The 19,703-nt window shown below is 40.6% G+C and overlaps 4 protein-coding genes and 1 non-coding gene across 5 annotated transcripts; all 5 read right to left on the bottom strand.

The window, feature by feature from the left end:
• Positions 1-1,023: 1,023 nt before the first annotated feature.
• LOC102703027 (CASP-like protein 1D1) lies at positions 1,024-4,086 on the bottom strand. Its single transcript, XM_015834663.2, has 3 exons — positions 3,779-4,086; positions 2,240-2,385; positions 1,024-1,340 (listed from the first exon to the last, which is right to left on the bottom strand). The coding sequence occupies exons 1-3, from the start codon at positions 3,999-4,001 to the stop codon at positions 1,326-1,328; spliced, it is 384 nt and encodes a 127-aa protein (XP_015690149.2). The 5' UTR covers positions 4,002-4,086; the 3' UTR covers positions 1,024-1,325.
• Positions 4,087-4,722: 636 nt separating this feature from the next.
• TRNAS-CGA lies at positions 4,723-4,804 on the bottom strand. The gene has a single exon. It is a non-coding gene; the product is annotated as a tRNA-Ser (tRNA).
• A 967-nt stretch (positions 4,805-5,771) lies between these two features.
• LOC102703299 (NAC domain-containing protein 72-like) lies at positions 5,772-6,539 on the bottom strand. The gene has a single exon (XM_040521828.1). It carries the CDS (start codon positions 6,537-6,539, stop codon positions 5,772-5,774), a length of 768 nt encoding a protein of 255 aa, XP_040377762.1.
• A 3,282-nt stretch (positions 6,540-9,821) lies between these two features.
• Positions 9,822-12,236, bottom strand: LOC102703573 (prohibitin-1, mitochondrial-like). The gene is made up of 5 exons (XM_006651946.2): positions 12,004-12,236; positions 11,662-11,778; positions 10,933-11,103; positions 10,612-10,824; positions 9,822-10,418 (listed from the first exon to the last, which is right to left on the bottom strand). The coding sequence occupies exons 1-5, from the start codon at positions 12,160-12,162 to the stop codon at positions 10,224-10,226; spliced, it is 855 nt and encodes a 284-aa protein (XP_006652009.1). The 5' UTR covers positions 12,163-12,236; the 3' UTR covers positions 9,822-10,223.
• A 1,313-nt stretch (positions 12,237-13,549) lies between these two features.
• Positions 13,550-19,589, bottom strand: LOC102707105 (shaggy-related protein kinase kappa-like). Its single transcript, XM_006650812.3, has 13 exons — positions 19,237-19,589; positions 18,603-18,878; positions 18,113-18,205; positions 17,972-18,031; positions 17,613-17,885; positions 16,462-16,536; positions 15,459-15,515; positions 15,159-15,299; positions 15,041-15,091; positions 14,859-14,954; positions 14,477-14,560; positions 14,277-14,379; positions 13,550-14,031 (listed from the first exon to the last, which is right to left on the bottom strand). Exons 2-13 carry the CDS (start codon positions 18,753-18,755, stop codon positions 13,943-13,945), a joined length of 1,275 nt encoding a protein of 424 aa, XP_006650875.1. The 5' UTR covers positions 18,756-18,878; positions 19,237-19,589; the 3' UTR covers positions 13,550-13,942.
• Positions 19,590-19,703: the final 114 nt, after the last annotated feature.

A 19,703-nucleotide genomic window follows, 5' to 3' on the forward strand; every position in this document is an offset into this window, starting at 1 on the left:
GCGCGGGGATGAGGAGGCGCTCGCGCGCGCGCGGCGGAGGCCGGGGAAGAGGAGGAGGAAGCGAGCGTGGCGTGGGTTGGGTTGGGTTGGCGAGTTAATCCATTTTTGGATTTTGCCATGGACGAGGCGAGAGGTGCACAGACAGAGACGCATCGGATCGGTTCGCGGAGACGGTGGCGGTTCGTTCGATCGGGAGGAGCCGTTGCCAGAAACTCCTTTTTCATACGCACGTTAGCCCGTAGCCACGAACTCCATTCGTCTCAGAACATTGATATGAAGAATGACACTATTTGAATTAACATCCATTTAATCTTTTGTTTTTTACTTATGTTTATGAGCCAATATTTAAATTTTTAACCTTAAATTTAGTGTTGATTTTAAAGTTTTTTATCATAACTTATTTTCATGTTTTAGCTTTTATCTAAACACATGTATAAAATTTTTATTCGTAAATTATCTTTCATTTATAAATATGTTTTCTTTCTTTTTTTTACTTAGCAAGTTTTAACTGCCAAATTATTTGTTGTTGCAATGTTTTTAAAATTGGTGTATAAATTTGACCTTATAAGTTCTAAAATTATTGTCCAAAATTAGAAATAACAAGTAGTTTAAACTTAGAAATAACAGGTAGTTTGCTGAGTTTGGTTAGATAATTAGAGTAACAGGCATTTGATAGCCAAACAACATCAAATGTTTGATTTAAATTGCATTTAAAAAGAGTTAAGATATTTACATTACTAAATTATAAACCGCCAATTTGTATTACTAAATTGAACCGCCACGTTAACACATGTTAGCACGAGTTTAGTATTCGTGGGATTTCACAAACGCAGACACGCAGCAGGATGCCAACGAACATGTCCTAACTTTGCTGTTTGGACTTTGGATGATCGGCCACCGCCTGACCGACCAAATTTCATCAAACAACGACACCAATAAACAAATAATGTTAACGCTAGTTGTTAGCTAATAAATGCAGCCGCCAAAACCATTTTTGTTCACAGATACTGGACTGGCTGAAGATTGGAAGCAAACCAACCATCAATGGACATTGGACAGTATAAAGTATAGTAATGTGCACGCTGCAACAAAGTTCTCATGATGAAAAGATTATTTGCCAGTCATAAAACCATCATTTGAGGTTCGCAGCCATGGGTCATCCGACCACGATTGGAATAGTTTTGCATAGTGTAAATAAAAATCAGGCACTTGCTAACTTTGAAGTGATGCTTCAGAGTAGACCAGAAGCGGCGATATCAGACACGAGATAGCTAGTTCAACACTCCAAAAACTCCACCGAGATGGACCGATCGAACTAACATCATTTACTTGTCTTCCCCCTGATTAAATAGGAGATAAAATTAATGAGCATTCAAACGTATATTTTGAATTACATAAGTTAAAAATAATAACCAATGCCATTTCAGAAGGAACAGAACTTGTTACATGCATCCTGTAAGTACTACATTCATGAGATAGCCATTATAACTTCTGCATATGGTTTTTAATTCTTTCACTTCACAAACCAAAAAAACACACGTATTGTTGAAAATCAGTGGTTTCAATAAACCATAACTCTGTCCTTCATCACACCTGAGTCTGCTTTAAAGCAAACTAATCCCAAACTGGCAAAAGTGAATGCCATGAGATCATCTGTATAAATTTCGACAAATGCTGAATTAAGAAAAATTTCCAGCTATAGAAAAAGGGGCATTGCTATTGAAACGCAAGGAGTGGTCTAAATGGGTTTGGAAGTTGGTAAATTACTCCCAACCACACTAATTGTGTGCTCTATTGTTGGTTAGATCAAGTGTCTGCATGTACCTAATTCCTAGCCTTTCGACAATCGCTGACAGTCAGGAGCTCAGTACATCCATTCATAAATTTCTTGATATGTACTAAGCAGTTACTTTCAGAAAAGAGAATCTACCCTTCCTGCCAGGTAGCTAACATGTAATGAATGCTATGAGTTATACTGCTATGTGCCTTAAAGTTAAGTTGCAAATGAATTTCATCAATAAGTGGGAACATCAATTTTGGTCTCATGAATAAGTGTATTTCTTTTCCAGAAACATGATGAGTTGATAACTGTAACATATACGACCAGGATAAAGATATGGTGAGGCCAAGTAAAAGCTAAACAAGTACAGTAAAGGAATTCAATTGATTTACTGATGGTACAGTTTGACTAGTCAACAAACAAATATATATAGTTCAGGGAAAATGAGAAAACACTTACTTCAGAATGAGCAGAAGGAATGGTTGAAACTTTGGGTGACCACTTTGGAGGAGCACCATTGAATAAGTATGAACATTCAGTGTATGCAGCTCCTATCCCCACACCAGCTCCAAGTGCAACTGATGCCCAGCGAGTGGTTGGGCTACCTGCATAAAACAAGACAGGTTAAACATGCATGCAAACAAATACATAAATTTACTAGCATTTTAACAAATGTCTATTCCCTGGTTTTTAAGGCAGAATTACTCCCTTTGCAACTTTTTGTACATATGCCATATCTAACTAATTAAGGAGACAATGTGATGAATGCAAATTCAAGAAGGTTCAAACAAAATGTATAGTTAGTTGCTACACAAACACAAATAGTTGAGATGGTAAACAGTCACAGTTAATGTACTCCACATGAAAAAGGCAGAAGACAGCAAACATGTTTCATTGTTTAAAGAGTATGTGGACTATAAATCTGTTCTGAATGCAAGAAAAAGGTCCGTTTTATTCAATTAAACAAAAACATAGAGGCAAACACAATAGCTGATAATGACATCAGCATAGCTATCCTGTAAAGCCCATCATGTTTGAGATTAAGCATTTGACGTTCACCTAGGAAAAAATACTAAACATACATGTGTGTGCATCATCGTTAGAAAAGGAACTGGAGAAACAGCAAGATAAATGCTGATCACATGAAGTACGATCAATACTCCAAATTAAGGATTAGTACGAGACTAAGACTACAAAACATACAAAGCCTCATCACTTGGCACAAAAAGTAGTATGATTGATCCCTTCTAAGGAGGCCCACCAGTTCACCACTGATCACATTTCAAACATATTCTAAGCAGCATAAGAACTAAGACTTTCAATAGCTAAGCATGATTGAGAAGGGATCTAGATGTACCGTGCATAACAGCCTGATATTTATGTTGCCTATATACCACAATACTCTTACATTCTTCATGAAATTTCAGTCAACTAGCAAACACTTAATTGGTCTCTAAAAGCCATTTAGCAAAAACTCCTCGCAAACAAGATAACACACATGGGAGCTGCCCATAAGAAAGAAACACAAAGTTGTAACAAATATTCACCAAAGCCTTAACAAGCAATCCAGGCAGAGTCCCCAAAACGAAACAAGGAGGTTGATACATGATTCAGGCACCCTCACATCCTGCTAATTTTTCTGTTTCCCAGCTCATTGTGCTCTCAATGTCATCCAGTAACCTAGAACCAAAGAATTTTCACCTGCACATGCCAAATGCCACAAGCAGAAGCATGCACAAAAACTCATTCACTTTAAATGTGACATCAAATCACATGACATTGCATGAAACAATAGCTTCGAATACCCTAAAGCAACCAGTTCCTACATAGCGTGCATTACTGGGAGGTAACCGTAATTAAGCAGGCGCTCATCATATATCAGAGCAGGCCGATCGGGACGGCGAAACAAGAGCACGCCACAGCCAGATCTCACGAAATCGTACGCACGGAATAGGAAGGTAAAGTAAGGCGAGTTTAGGAGGAGGGGGGACTCCTTACGGAAGAGGAGGAGGCCCGCGAAGGAGCCAGCGAGGGTGGAGTAGGCGACGCGGCGGATGGAGAGGTCGAGGCAGGCGTCCCACTTGGCGTCCAGGTCGTACCGCGGCGGGATCCCCGACTTGGTGGGCGGAGACGGCGGCGGCGGCGGCGGCGGCGGAGGGGCCTGGGTGTGCGCGGGCTCGAGCGCGGGGGCCCGGGCGGCGTTCTCGGGTGACTCCGCCATGGCGGGGTGGTGATGGAAAGGAGGAAAGGTTCGCGAGACTCGGAGGAGGAGGAGGAGAAGGCGAGCGGCGGAGAAGAAGAAGGGAGGAAGGGTTGGTCGCCTCGCCTCGCCGCAGCGCTGCGCTCTTGGTTGGTATGGGCCGTTGGGCCCGAGGGAGGCGGTGTGTGGGCCGGGCCGGGCCGGGCCGATCTATGCTTGCAAAGGAATAATCCATTTCTCTCTCTTGCAAAATAAGGCAAGGATTTCACAAGTAAATAAAAGGATTTCACAGCTGATTACTGTTACTACTTTAACCACTAATACTTTTAAATAATTAGATTACGATGAATGGAAGTTTAATATTTAGGTGCAGAACGTTGGGAGAAGATGGCATCTATATAAGTATTTAAAGAACTTTTGCAGGAAAGATGGATTATTAAAAGTTAAATATGAATAGTGCTTGGTAACAAAAGAAAGTATTGGAGGTAGTATTACATGAGCTATTTAGCTCTACAAATGTAGAGGTCATATAATGTTTTTAATAAAAAGAAAAATTAGAGGTCGCAGTAAAGTGTCAGCTTGCAAGCTCAAGAGGGAGAGACACAGTCAAACAACTGTGAAGAGAAAAAAAAAATGAATGAACAAAACATAAAGTTGAAATAATTTGGATGAACAAGACCAAAAAAAATATGAATGAACAAAACATAAAGTTAAAATAATTTGGATGAACAAGACAAAAAAACGTCGACAGCAGGATTCGAACCTGCGCAGGCAAAGCCCAACAGATTTCGAGTCTGTCTCCTTAACCACTCGGACATATCGACTTTCTTGTCGCCGTTTATGTGGTAATTTATATGATTAAATAAACTGATGCTGCTTCAGTTATTCAGACTTACAACCATTGCATACATAGACGACGATCGAACTGTTGCAGCTAAGAACAAACTGCTCTACGTAGAATCACAACTCCACAGAGAGTAATTCTAATTACTCATTAGCTGTTGTACTTGACCCGGGGCGAGACAGGCCGTCGTGTAGCGATACCATCGCCGTCGTTGCCGCCATCGACCCGAAGACAAATTTCATTTCTTCTGAAAATTAAGGAATTACTTTACATTTTTCAGATGACGCTCTACAAAAAGAATCAATTCAACTCTTCTCATTTCAAATTACAAGATCGATCGAGCAATGCATATCTTCATGCAGCTCGGTTGCAAGGCACGGATCAAAGAAATAACTAGTTTTGATCCATGCTTGTCTAACTAAATTAACCTGCTCTGATTCTATCAAGATTCAAGAACACTTTACACTACTGATCAGCGCCAAAAATGTCGTCAACAGTTTGTCCTGCAGCTAGGAGCGTGATGATGTCCGCGTCCGCGCGAAGACCGTTCGCCGTCTGGATGAGTTCATCTCCTCTGCCGCCGTCGACAACCTCCGCCGGCGTCGAAGTCCACGGACAAGGCACGTCGATGTCGTCGTCGAACGGATACCTCGTGCACTGCTCCTCCATGGCCGTGCTGGATTGCCCTATCAGGTTCTGGTCCGTCGGGGCAGGCAGCACGCCCTCCAAGTAGAAGGCTGGCGGTGACTGTGTCTTCTCGTGCTCCGTCTGGATGAGGCCGTCTTCGATGCCGGCGCCGGCGACCTCCACCGTCGGAGCGCATGGCAAAGGCTCGTCGTGGAACAGATACCTCATGCACTGCTCATCCGTGGTCGTGCTGAATTGCCTCGTCAGGTTCTCGTCCACCGGGGAGGACAGCAGGGCCTCCATTCCCTCCAAGTCGAAGTCTAGCTGTAACTCCGGCTGCTGTTGCTCCGTCTGGAGGAACTCGTCTTCGCTGCCGCCGCCGGCAACTCCATCGTCGGCAAAGGCTCGGCCGGCGGTAAGTTCGGCTGCTCGTGCTCGCTCCCGGCCTCTTGCCGCGGCCGCGCGCTGGGTGGTGCCTCCTCCGAGAGATCACCCACGGCGGCGTCCGCCTTCCTCTTGGAGCCGGAGCATGGCGATCCAGCGGCCTCCGTGCGCGCCTCGGCGCAAACCGCGCGAGGCGAGCGGTAGACCTTGCAGAGCACCTGCTTCTCTGCTCCGACGGCGTCGTCGTCGAGACTGTACTCCGTCATGCACCACCCCAGCCTCGTGAAGGTGCGTGCCGACCCCGACGACTCGTACACGCCGTAGGAGAACTTCTGGAGGTAGCCGACGCGGCGGCCATCCGCGTCCTTCACGGGCTTCTTGCCACCCTCCGACTTCCACACGCTCTCGCCGCCACCGCCGCCGCCGCCGACCGCGCGCTGCCGCCTCCCACCAGAGCTCGCGCGCTTGCTCGTGTAGCGCGGGGGGCAGAAGAAGTACCACACGCTGGTGTTCCCTTGGGTGCCCGGCACCCGTGTGTGCTGGGCGACGAGTTCCGCCGGATCCTCGGAGTAGACGTCGGCGTTGTTGACGATGCGCTCCTCGAACGGCTCCTCGGCGATCTTGGGGCGGAGGAAGAGGGTGATGAGGCCGTCGTCGGAAGGGCGGAAGCGGAAGCCTGGATCGAGAGCAATCCCGTCGGCCATGTCGATGCCCTCGAGTTGCCCTAGTTAGCTTGAGCTCGATCAATGAAGCAGCAGCGATCAGAGACGCTAGCTCTCGATCGAGTTGCTGCCCTAGCTTGAGCTCGATCGTTGAAGCAGCGAGCGATCAGAGACGCTCCCGATCGAGTTGCCCTAGCTCGAGCTCGATCGATGAGGCGATCAGAGACGAAGACGCAGGCGAAGAAGTCGATCTCGTGGAGGGTGAATCGATGTATGGAGGAGGGGTGCGTGACGAGCCCTTTTATGGTGGCGCGCGATGAAATGAAACCGATTTGCTCACCAGTCGATATGATCACCGACACGTGCTCGAGCTAAGCAAGCCTACTGGTTTTTCCTTTTTTTTTTTTTGCGGGAATGAGCGAGCGGTCCAGATGGAGCGTCAGATCGGATCATGTGAGATCAACGGCTGCAAATCGACGCTAGTTCGATTCGATTATGGGGTTAGCTAGCTAGTCTGCCCAGTAAACGTCACTGTTAAGTTTGCTACAAGGGTGCGGTATTCCGTATTTGTACGCGTTAACATGCATGGTTTTATAATTAGTTCGTTGAAATTTATCCTACTATCCAATTTATACCGTTATACTTTCCAAAATTGGCAGTTGGCACATGCACATACAGCTTGCTTTACTTTAAGTAACTGGTACTATCTCCGTTTCATAAGGTAAGATGTGTAATTTTTTAGTTGCAACGTTTAACCATTTATTTTATTTAAAAATTTAGTATAAATATAAAAATAATAAGTCGTGTTTAAAGTTCTTTTTTTATAATAAAGTAAGTCACAAGCAAAATAATGATATTTTCATAATTTTTTAAATAAGACAAATGATCAAACGTTACAACTAAAAAGATAGAGCAGTACAATTTCCCCAGTGAGTCCAGTCTCAAATCAGTTTACTTCAATTTATTAGTAATTTTGTACTATTAGTATTGTTGAGTTGTATTGGATCATTGGATGCAGTTAATTAATACATGCGATGCGAGGCAAACAACTTTTTTCAAGCTGGAGTTGGTAGTTGTAGAAACGTCGGATCAAGGGAGTTAAGTTCGAAGATAAATTATTTTTTGACTTTTTCCTTTTTATTTTTAAAGGAATGAGCATGAGCAGCGTATTATTTGTATTAAGACGTTGGGGAAAAGAGTGCAACAATCACGCAGCCGGTCTCTCATAAAATAAGGAACACCATATGAGTTCTAAATATAATATACCCCACACGAGCATATATATATATATATATATAACGTTGTTGACTTTTAGCTCTGCGTTTGACCATTCGTCTTATTAAAAAAATATATAGTTATTAATTATTTTGCTATAATATGATTTATTATTATAGAAACTTTAAGTATGTCTTAAAATTTTGTATATTTGGATATAAATTTTGTATAAGACGAAGGATCAAACGTAAACCTAAACTTTAACGGCATCATATATAAAAATATGGAGAGAGTAATTACTTGAGAGAGTACTACCTCCGTCCTATAATAATCTTATTTTTCGTTTTTTCGTGTCCAATGTTTGACTATTCGTCTTATTTCAATTTTTTTGCGATTAATATTTTTATTATTACTAGATGATAAAATATAAAATACATGACTAATTTTTTAAGTTTTTTTATAAATTTTTTAAATAAGACGAATGGTCAAACATTAAACACGAAAAAACGAAAAATAAGATTATTATGGACGGAGGTAGTACTACATATCCTTATATTTTTCAGCCCTTGCAGGAAGATAAGTGTGCGTAACAAGGCAGACCCCAGCATGTGCAAAGGTTGCTATGGAACGCTACAGCAGATTAAATGAGGTGATCTCTGCTTAAACACTTTCATGCTTATTATCTATAATCTGTACCACCTGAGTATTCATCTCTATGTTGGTGAATATATAAGTTGGCAGGATGAGTATGAGCTGGTCAAAGCAGTGGACAGTGTTTATTTCTTCTTCAATGGAAGTGTTTATTTCTTCTTCAATGGCGCATACAAATTTCCTTGCTAAGCTCAAAGGGGCCATCCGTATTAGGAGTTGATTTTGACGTTTGTTTCATCCTAATTTATTTTTATAGCATTTTTATATCGCTAATAACATACATACTATAATTTTATTCATAAACTATTTTTCGTTTGTAAATATGTTGCGCCAAATCAATCACCCCCATGGACATATAACAAGCTATTATTATTCAGATCTTGGATTACTCTCACGTGTTTTCTTGGATTACTCTCACGTGTTTTTAATTTTGGTACGTAGTGCGACTAGGGCCCGTTCGGCAAGGCATTTTTCTCGCGCACGCTTCCCAAATTACTAAACGTCGTATTTTTTACAAAAATTTTCTATAGAAAAGGTACTTTAAAAATCATATTAATCTATTTTATATTTTTTAATAATTAATTAATCATATACTAATCTATTGCTATGATTTCTACGTGGGATAACTTATTCCCTCCGTTCCACCAGCCAAACGCGGCCTGGAGATCTCATATTGTTGCAGCAACTTTGAGCTGTTGAAATGCTAGTAGTTAGGGGTGATTGTTTGTTTTTTTAATGAAAAAATCAAACTGTATATTAAAAAATAATTTATGAATAAAACTTTTATAAACATATTCTTGGCGATTTAAAAGCTAAGATTGAAAAATAAACTTTAATGAAAAAACTCCAAAATCAACTCTAAATTTAATATTAACATTTTTTTACGTAAGAAGGTAGAGGCTTGTAGCCATTTCATTGATTGAAATGGGTGTTACATGGAGAAGAGGGGGAGGATTGTGAAGGCTATAAAAAAAGAAAGGATTGTTACTTGATGGTTTAGATAAACTTATAAGAACTGCTGAGCCCACTGGATGATCTTTGCTTTGGTTGTATTGTTAGCTAGGTGGTACCATAGGTTAAGACTTTCTTTTATTTGTTGAGTTATATTTGTGATTTGTAGCATCCTTCCTTTTCTAAAGAGTGTGGGCGCATGCTCCATTATGGCCTCGTATTGACTTATAAGTATAAGCAGGATGGTCTCAGCCTGATGCAACACTCCACACGTCCACACCTCACCTGGGGAAAAAGGCAGAGAAATAAACGAAACGAAATCCTGGCTCTCTTTCAACAAACACATCCAGATTTCACCATTTTTCTGTTCAGAACTTACATCGACCTCCAAAATGTCAGTTATGTTCTAGCCATTCAGCTTATGCTGATGGCTGGCTAGCTAGTCAAGGAGTAATCTTAGCAGAGAAAATATGTATCGATGCTGCCTAGATAATTAAGAAACATGCTTAACAGAGGAAACATGCATGAATTAAACAGCCTGCGTTACCGCGCCTGAACTCATAATATAACAAGGACTGGCAACTAAAGACATCAGAAGCGAAGAGAGCATTCATATTATAATTTCTTAGAGCAGCAAAAAAGATTGCATCCACTTTACTTGGAAATACCCCAAAAAAATGCAATAATGAAATATGATGCCACTTGTTCAGTTGAACTCATATCAACTATCTTATCAATTTTTTTCATATTTTTTGATAACTATTTAGATGACATGCAAACAATGGGTGTATATACACCCGTGTGCTAAAAAAATTCTTCCTTGGTGCAAGTCCTAGACCAGATATTGACATAGACTAAAGACTGCATTATTCGCTTAGAAGTACTCTCCCATGGACAAGAGAAACTGTTTCACTTCTTGCTTTTGCTGTCCACATTCAGCTGCTGGAGCCCAAGCAAGAGGTCCTTGGAATCCAGGAACACCTTGTTGTTTGAGCTTGCCATGGTGTGGGAGATCTCCCTGGCAGCTTCAATCTGTCGGAGAGCGAGGAAGGCAGGGTTGTTGTCAATCGCCTCACCGATAAGCTGTGCACTCTTAGCCTCACCCTGTTCAAGTATGCATTAGAGTCAGACTCAACCATAGCACAGATAAAATGAAATAGATCAAAACTAAGAAGCAATAAACAGTGTCATTGATCGATATATCTTTAATGGTGGTCACCGAAACTATGGGCAGTCAGTTTATAAGGGAGAAGGTGAAAGCCATCTTAAAACCCAGCAACATTCCATCTTTGCTAACCTGCGCTCTAATAATCGCGCTTCTCTTGTCTTGCTCAGCCTTCTCAACAATGAACTTTGCACGCTCAGCTTCTTGAGCAGCGACCTGCTTGGCTTCAATGGCACGAGTGAACTCTTTTCCAAAGCTGAGGCTTGTGATGGACACGTCATCCAGAGCAATGTTGAAGTTGCTAGCCCTCTCTGTCAGGATCTTCCTAATCTCCCTGCTCACAGTCTGTGATAGAACAAAGAGTTATTACACACCCTAATATCAGCTCTTAAACTAGCATACAATAGAAACATAATACAAATTTAAACACAAACAGGTATGATGAAACAACACCTCTCTCTGTGTGATTAGCTGACTGGCATTGTATTGGGCAACCACAGCTTTGAGTGTCTCATGAATGATTGAAGGCAAAACTCTCTCATTGTAGTTCTCCCCCAGGGACCTGTAGATAGTTGGTAGCTTCTCTGGCAAGGGTCTTGTAAGGACACGAAGACCAATTTTCACCTGTCCAAGTTGTCAAACTGTGTCAAATTTGGTACTTGGCTCTGCCAATGTTACTTTGAAGCAAATGTCCAAAACAGGGAACTTGCACACGGGGACACATGAACAAACCAATTTGTATGGTCAACAAGTGTTTTTAAGTTGTGATTATCAAGCTAAGGGGTGTATTGAAATTTAAATGTCTGTCAACAGAAAATGTGTTCCTCTGTTTCAGGCAAAGCATAGCACCCATTGCAATAGTAATTGCACACAAAAATGTTGATTTTATAACAATGTACTAGACCACCCACATGCTGACAATGCTAAGCACATGGTGAAGATGGTAAGCAGTTCAGATATACTCAACAAAGCATCTTACATGCAAGAATCACATCATCATATTACATGGACATCCCTTGCCCCGAAATTAAACGATTAAGCAAGCGACATTTTAACATGACTTTGCCAACATTTGCAGATCAAAACTTCACATGTATCCAACAAATTCCAATGAACAAATTCACAGAATTTCGCCAACATTAGCAAATCACAAACTCCAAGGATATAGGATCGGCATTTTACCATCTGAAGATCACGGCTCCCAGAAGTGCTCTCGACGAGGTTGGGGCGGGCGCGGACGTCGTAGATGATCGGCCTCTCGAACCACGGGATCACGAAGTGAGTCCCCTCAGGGTACACCTGCACCGAGCACACAACCAACCACAAATCAAATGCATACTTTTTTTTAAAAAAAAACACACAGCGCACGCATAGTTCTCTGAATCAGTTCTATTTTTTGAATTTTGCGACAGAATCAGTGAAGCACCCATCGGGCATCGCATCGCTCGCATATCCGCACCACCAGTTCACTACTACGCGGCCGGGAGGCTTTGATCAAGTCAGCGACGAGAAAATTTTATTCACCTTGTCCTTGATGCCCTCCAGGCGGTTGAAGACGATGGCGCGGTGGCCTCCCTCGACGTTGTAGAGGGTGTTGAAGGCGGCGTAGACGGCGGCGCCGCCCAGCAGCCCCACCCTCACCAGCCGGCTCGCGGCCCCCGCCGGCGGGTTCGGCAGGTTCATCTCGCCTCGCCGCGGGAGCGAGGGTTTAGCTAGGGTTTTGGGTGCGTCGAGGAGGCGATCAGGCGAGGCGGAGGTGGCGGAGAAAATGGAGGGAGACGGTTGCGGGTGTGTGGGGTTAAAGAGGACGAACTGGGGATATCAGAGCCGTTGGATCTTGATCCGACGGCCAGGAGAGCACGATGGGTTGGGTCTCTTTCCTCCACGGCAAGAAAGGAGACGGCAAGCATGACTTCCCCTGCAAGATGAGCCGCACTCTCCCGAAATCGGACGGTCCTGATCGTTTTTTTATTTTGCGTGTGTAAGAAGTTGGTGAATTCTTAGCTGAAGATTTATTTTTTTCTTTGTAAATTTCCTTTTCCTGAGGGAGAAATTAGGATTTTGTTAATTCACACAATCTCATTTTCCATTGTAGCTTATTTTCCTATATTTACTTTTAGAACACTGATCACACACACAATCCGTACTATTTGGGAATTTGGACATCGTACCCATGATAATGTATGATATAAGAGCGGAAAAGGAATAAACTTAGTCACTGAAAAAAAAGAATATCATATTATCATTTTTTTCCTGAGAATTCAATATTCTACTACCAGCAACAAGCATAAAGCATAGCATAAAGCATAGTGCATGTACTTACTTGGAATAAAAAAAATATATATCAAATGTTTGTTGCTCTAATTCAACGTTGATAGCTGTGATTCTTTTCTAGATGGACCCCACCTTATTACCACTTTACACATATAAACATTGTGAGCCGGCTAATATTTGATGCTGGGTTCCACATTATTACTAGGTTGCTAAATAAATATTGTTGATGTCCCTATAAGCTAAAATTTAAATTTTTAATCTTAAATTTAAATTAGTTTTTGAGATCTTTCATCGTTGTTTATTTTTCAGTCTTAACTTTTAGATTGCTAAAAACACATATATAATTCTTTTTATTTATAAATTATTTTTTATTTGTAAATATGATGTTTTTTCATAGATAAGACAAACAATCACCCCCCTAAATTTTAAATTTTAAAGTCTTGATTTTGAGGTGTTTTTTTTTCATCGCATTTTGTTTTTCACTTTCAGATCACCGGAACATCATATTATCATTTTTTTTCCTGAGAATTCAATATTCTGATAATTCAATAGTCAGGAATATCATATTATCACTCTTTCTGAGAATTCAATATTCTACCATCAAATTTTCTGAAAATTCTATAAGGAAGCTGAGATCCTTTATGAGCGCTGGCAATAAGAATGGTGAAGCATCAAACATACCTCCGTTTTATAATGTAATACCTCCGTTTTATAACGTAAGACTTTCTAGCGTATCCTAAATTCATATAGATATTAATAAATCTATATATATATATAAACAATATACAGTCTTTTTATATAGGAGGGAGTAATAATCTTTGTGAATTGTGAATGACATTTGCACGACCAAACCACTGTGAAGTTGAACCAAGTACCGGTTACTGCACACAAGCATCAAACCAAAAGATAACTGGAGGAATCACACAGCTTTACAAGCCTCCCACACACACTGAAACCCATGAAGAATTCCATTTCCAACCTCAAAACCAACTGCACAAACACACCAAGCACAAGCACAAAGCCTCTTTCTTCTTCTCCAACCTCACATCCTGTCATGAACAACAACATGGACAACTCTAGCCAAACACCTTATCAACACTGAGAAGGAACAGAGAAGCTACTACAGCTTTACAAGCTTCCCTCAGGAAGGAAGAGAAAAAAAAAACTGCGAAAAAGAAGAGCTAGAAAACTAGGTGCGCAGCGCCATGAACAAGCTCTGCCTTCTTGCGTGCTCGGGAACCAGACGTTCAACGGCTTCCTGAGGGATGCCATTCAGCTCTGCCAATGGTTGCAAACGGTGCAATTAAAATGTTGGGTATCAGATTCAATTTTTTCAGATAAATGCTAGGTACCCTTTGAACATAGAGAAGAGTTCATGAAATAATTCTACAGAAGATGTTAGAGAAGGCAGATAAATATGAGAATTAGTGACCAAGATACTTATGTTCATGTCGATGACAAAACAAATGAGTAAATGCTAAGGTTCATATGCTGCTATTGCTGTTTCATTCAGTTTATGATACCTTGAGATCTGAAGTTGAAGAGAGGAGGAAGTGGACGCCCATTAGGTAGACGAGTGTTTGGATCTCTCAACTCATCAAAGAAAGGGTGCATGCAGGCTTCCATCTGAAGAATAATTAAATATGTTAGAATAGAGAAATCAAACAGAACCACGTCAGTCTGTTCATGCCTTCACAACAACCAAAATTTCATGTGGCCTTACAGCAGTGCACCGAAGATTTGGCGAGTATTGCAGAAACCTGCTTACAAGGTCCACTGCTTCAGGTGGAAGCCTTTTTTGGAAAACCTGGATAAAAAACAAAACTTCTGAGTTATCACAAGGATACTGTGAAAGCATAATTTACTTTTGCAACTGAACACATGAACACTGATCACATGCCCGACCCAACTAATAGGATGTAGAAGCGCAAATAGCAACACAGGAATTGGATTTCCATTTCCATTTGGTTCTAATCATTGTCATCAATAAATATTTCAGAATTTAACAGCATGGTAATCTGTGTTAAAAGATCTCCCTATCCCAAAATTATGTACCAGATTGGACATCACTATTGCATTAGTTTTGTCGAGGATGGGAAATATACCTTGTGCCATGGATGAGCCTTAATTTGAGGGAATTTGAACTCTGTGTAGTTCGGATTCATGCATTTGATCTCTTCCCTTGTTGGAGTACCCAAAACCTGCAATGCACTATGACTAAACATGTCATTGTCAAGATCAATGGTCTCAGGAGAAAACCGTTTAGGACATCATACAAAAAGTTTACCTTGATAATCTCGACCAGCTGATCAACTCCACTTTCCCCAGGAAACAGAGGCTGCATGAATGAACGTTATTAGACTAAGCAAATGAACAAAGCAAAATATTTTATGCATGAATGAAACCTGTCCAAGCAGAAGCTCTGCCATGACACAGCCTGTAGACCACAAATCAATGGCAGTAGTATATTCAGTTGCACCAAATATGAGCTCTGGTGCCCTGTAATATCTTGAGCATATGTAGGAGATGTTGGGCTCTCCTTTGACCTGCATATTAAAAAAAGAAAAAAAATTATTGCTACAATTTAAACTATCATGTATAGGCTACCTGCCTTAGTGCACATTTTCTTGCAAGAAAGCCTAGTGTTTCCATTCAGAAAACAGAAGCACTTGTGAATTTAAATTTCTGCCAAATTTAGAACTTACCAAAACTTTTGCACTCCCAAAATCACATATTTTGAGCTGGTGTGAATGTGGGTTAACCTACAATGACCTTATTAGTAACATCAAAACAAATAGTTAAAGTTCTTACAATTAATTCAGTCTGCAGTACATGCATGATTTTCATGCTTTCAGAACAAATAATTAGAGTGCTTAGATTTGTATGCATAAATAATCCTTTATATGTGTAGTTTATACCATTTTAATTATCTTATATATGAGACTTAATCTTAAATCGTGCTGTTGTATATGTCAAAAAAAAATGGCATTATAGTCTTAGTGGTGGACCTAGTGGTAGTTGATGCAATCCAAATATGTGGAGCCATAGATACTCTCTATTTCAATAAAGAACAAAACTCACAACATATAACTAAAGTGCTCTCCCATCAGCCAATACCACCAACAAGAAAAAATGAAAAAAATGAAAAATGAAAACAGTAGCATACAGTATGATAATAATGATTATGTATCATAGGCACCAAACAAGGCACATGGGATGGTTCAGCTATAGGAAACTAAATAATGCACATGTGGATTGGTCTTTTCAGTTTCAAAATGCTATACATTTATGTGGAACCAACTAATAATTAAAATATTGGAATGCATATGAACCAGAATATCAGTCCAATTGAGCAATATACTTATGTTCTTCAGAAAATATGTAACAGTAAGCATATGAAAGCGCCATTGAACAAAAGGCGAAAATAGGATTGCCAAAGTTAATTTATCAATCATGAATACTATTTTCAGGTATAACGCAAGCTACATTGAAAAGCAAGGCTTTCTTGCCGACATTTTGTATCTTCTCTACTGGACATAGAGTTTAATGTGCATATTTAATATAGTTAAAAGCAAACAATTGTTATATATGCAACTCTTCATGTATCAATTAGTTATGTTTTATTTTCCATGATACCATTAATTTATTTTTTAGTATCTATACAGCACAACATATTAAGCATGTAAAATAAAGGGGTTAAAATCTCACAAGAACATTCTGTGGTTTTATATCACGGTGGCAGATGCCAACACAGTTATGTATGTAAGCAAGTGCTCGGCATATCTGCAAAGATAATAGTAACAACAATTAGATGACTTAGTAGTTAATAAATAATCAAATATGGTATCATAAAAAATGACAACTCAAAGCATTATTTAATGCATTGTTGGGAAAAAGCAGCTACAGAAAGCAAATGGATGTATAGCACAACTCAATAGCTAGAATTTTAACTGGACTAAAGAGAAAAATCTAACCATTAGCTAGGGCATGTAAGCAATTTTTTTTTTGCCGGAATGACCAAAGGAGGTCATTCAATGTAATTAAAATAGGAAGAAGGGCATGAAGCAATTATATGCACTACTGTGAAAATTGTCACATATACAGTAAATGACCTATGCTAGTTCCTAGAGAATAGATTGAAGTACCGCAATTAAAACTCAGATTTTTTTTATACAGCCAAAATGGTATGCTACCTATCTCATGAAAATGCTATATTTCACTAAATCTCAAATCATGTATGACAGAAAAATGTTGCATAGCACTTAATGTTTAGCTAAACAAATAAGAAACAAGCTGTTGAACATACATATGAAGCTTGCAAACTTGCTTGAGTGAATTTATTTTCAGTTCTCGGTAGAAGAAAGAATCTGAATCATTAATCCAAAACTTCTAAAGGTTCCAATGCAGTTCTGGGGTACTGGAAGATAATACTCGAGCAGACACAAGGACAACATAGGACTACCACCAAATTTGAACCACAAGCTCCAAATGACAAGTTTTACAGCATGCAAATAATTTGGGAGAGCATGTATGCCTACATCACATACAAATTGCTCCCTTGAAGATGGTTGAACATGGTCTGTTGATATTTCACAGGAAAAAAATGCATTGACTATTGATAAGTCCTAGTGCATGGTGAAATGTTAAAAAGCACTTTGCAAATATTTGTCATTGTTCCTTGAAAATAAGATGACCAGAACTAGATTATGAAAGGACATCCAAAAAGTTTATTCTCTTGAATCTGTAGAAGCAATTGGTTTGGAATGGAGCACGTAATGCAAAAGAATATTACTTCCAAAATATTACTGCTCCAATGCAAAGGCGAGACATTCAGAAAATTCTAATCAATCAGGGCTGACCTGGTAAGTATAGAGTTTGACACATATGAGGGGCATCCGTTGATTCATTCTGTTGTACTGTCTCGCAATCCGGTTTACTGTCTCTGGAACATACTCAAGGACAAGATTGAGGTAAAGTTCATCCCTTTCACTGGTTGAGAAGAAGTAATGCTTAAGACCAACAATATTAGGATGATCCAGCATATGTATAATTTGCAATTCCCTATTCTTGTAACGTTTATCTTGAAGAACCTTCTTTATGGCAACAATTTCTCCTGTTTCTCGACATTTTGCCTAAGATTTGACACAAACAGGTTATTTGCCTTTCACAATCAGGTTGAGATAGAGCAGTTAATACAACGAAAAAGCCACAATCCTACCTGATATACAACCCCAAAAGAACCAGTTCCAACCACATGTTCAGCAATGTAAGTGACCGACTGTTTCATTAACCATTTTATTAGTATCATTTCATGGCCAAACATCACAAACTGCAGGGACGAAAACAAAATTATTCTGACCTGTTTAGGTAGACCATTTCGGCCCCGAATTGTCGTAGCTATTATGTGACCAGCTTCAGCACTAGAGCCATCGGTTACATCTCGTTCAATGTCCTGCAAATGAAATGTCAGTAAACCAAAGTGAAGTCCTGATTCATTTTTCCATAGGCTTGCTGTGTTAGTTCATGAGCCCTAAAAGTATGAAGCAGTATCACAAAACTATGCTTTTCTAGGATGTAGAACATGTCAAATTTGTAGAGGGGCAAACCACGGACTAATGAAGTGATGGTTTGATTAATTACTTCCTTTTCAAAGTGCCATCTTTTGTAGTGGCATACGTCAAATTTTGCCAAGAATAGTGATTCATTGCTACAGCCTACAGGAGGTAAACACACTAACATAACAAGAACTACAGAAAACAAAGAGTTGATCCGTTGGCAAGTGTCTCTTCATTCTACAACAGCATTAGTTCAGTCAGTGATAAGTCAATCAAACAGAAACAGAAACCTACTTTTTCATCATCAACATCTGGCTTGGCATCCCTCAATTGCATTTCCAGCATCTCCCTCCCAAGAATCTCAACCGAATTAGCCGGGCCCTTGAGGCCATGCCCCGGCCGAGAGGAGCTCCCGACGCCGCCATGCCTTAATCCAGAATAAGCCATCCCGCAGTAGTCAAGATTCCCAGGTCAGGACAAGAAAACAGACCAGTAGTATTCACTCCATTGCTGGCAGAAGATCAGACCACCATTGCAATGCCGTTTCCTCCAGCATCTCTCCAGCAACAACTGCATACACATTCCATAAAAAAAACTGTGTCAAGATCGTTGTACTGATGCAAAACATCCAAATCCTCAGGAAGTACACTGCACTCAGTACGAAACTCATAATTCTTCAGTTAGTACACTACTCCAAAAGGCATCCGAATTTCCAGTCGCACAGCGATCAAACAAGTGCCACTGAACAACAGGAAAAAACCGCAAAACTTGCTCTAAATCCTGACAGATCACTCAAAATTGGTCCAAAGTTTCCCCGAAATAAACCGGGCGATCCATCCCAACCGCCGCAAACCGGGCCCGAAGGGAACATTAAAAACGACTTCTTTTTTTCCCCTCTGGTGGGATCAAAGAATCTGTAGCCCATTACCTGTGGAACCAAAATACTCCACCGCAGAGATCAAAGAGAGATTCTTGGAGCAAGCAGATCAAAACACCACCTCTCAACAGGCTCCACTGCTCCTGGAATTACTCCGGGGTTCTCGCGCTCATGGCAGAGGACGAGGAGGAGATGGCTGGGAGGGGCTCTCACTCTCCGGAGCAAGTAGGTAGAGGGGAGTGAGAGCAGAGTGAGCGAGAGTGGAGTGAGGTAGTGGAGGGCAGCTGCTTGTGCTGCTCTTCTCCTTCCAAACTTTTCCTTTTCTGGTAAAAAGAATTGGGCACGGGCATGGAGGAGCATAGAGAAATTTATGGAAGGAAGGAGAAGGAGAGGAGGGAGTTGAGTTGGGGGAGAAGGAAACAAAAAATTGGGTTGAGCTGTGGAGGTGAAGTGACTTTGATTTGAGGGTTTTTGGTGTTTGGCTGCAGCCAATTTGGCAGTGAAATGACTTGCATTGA

The sequence above is a fragment of the Oryza brachyantha genome, chromosome 3 (assembly GCF_000231095.2).
Source record: "Oryza brachyantha chromosome 3, ObraRS2, whole genome shotgun sequence".
In the NCBI taxonomy this organism is placed as follows: domain Eukaryota; kingdom Viridiplantae; phylum Streptophyta; class Magnoliopsida; order Poales; family Poaceae; genus Oryza; species Oryza brachyantha.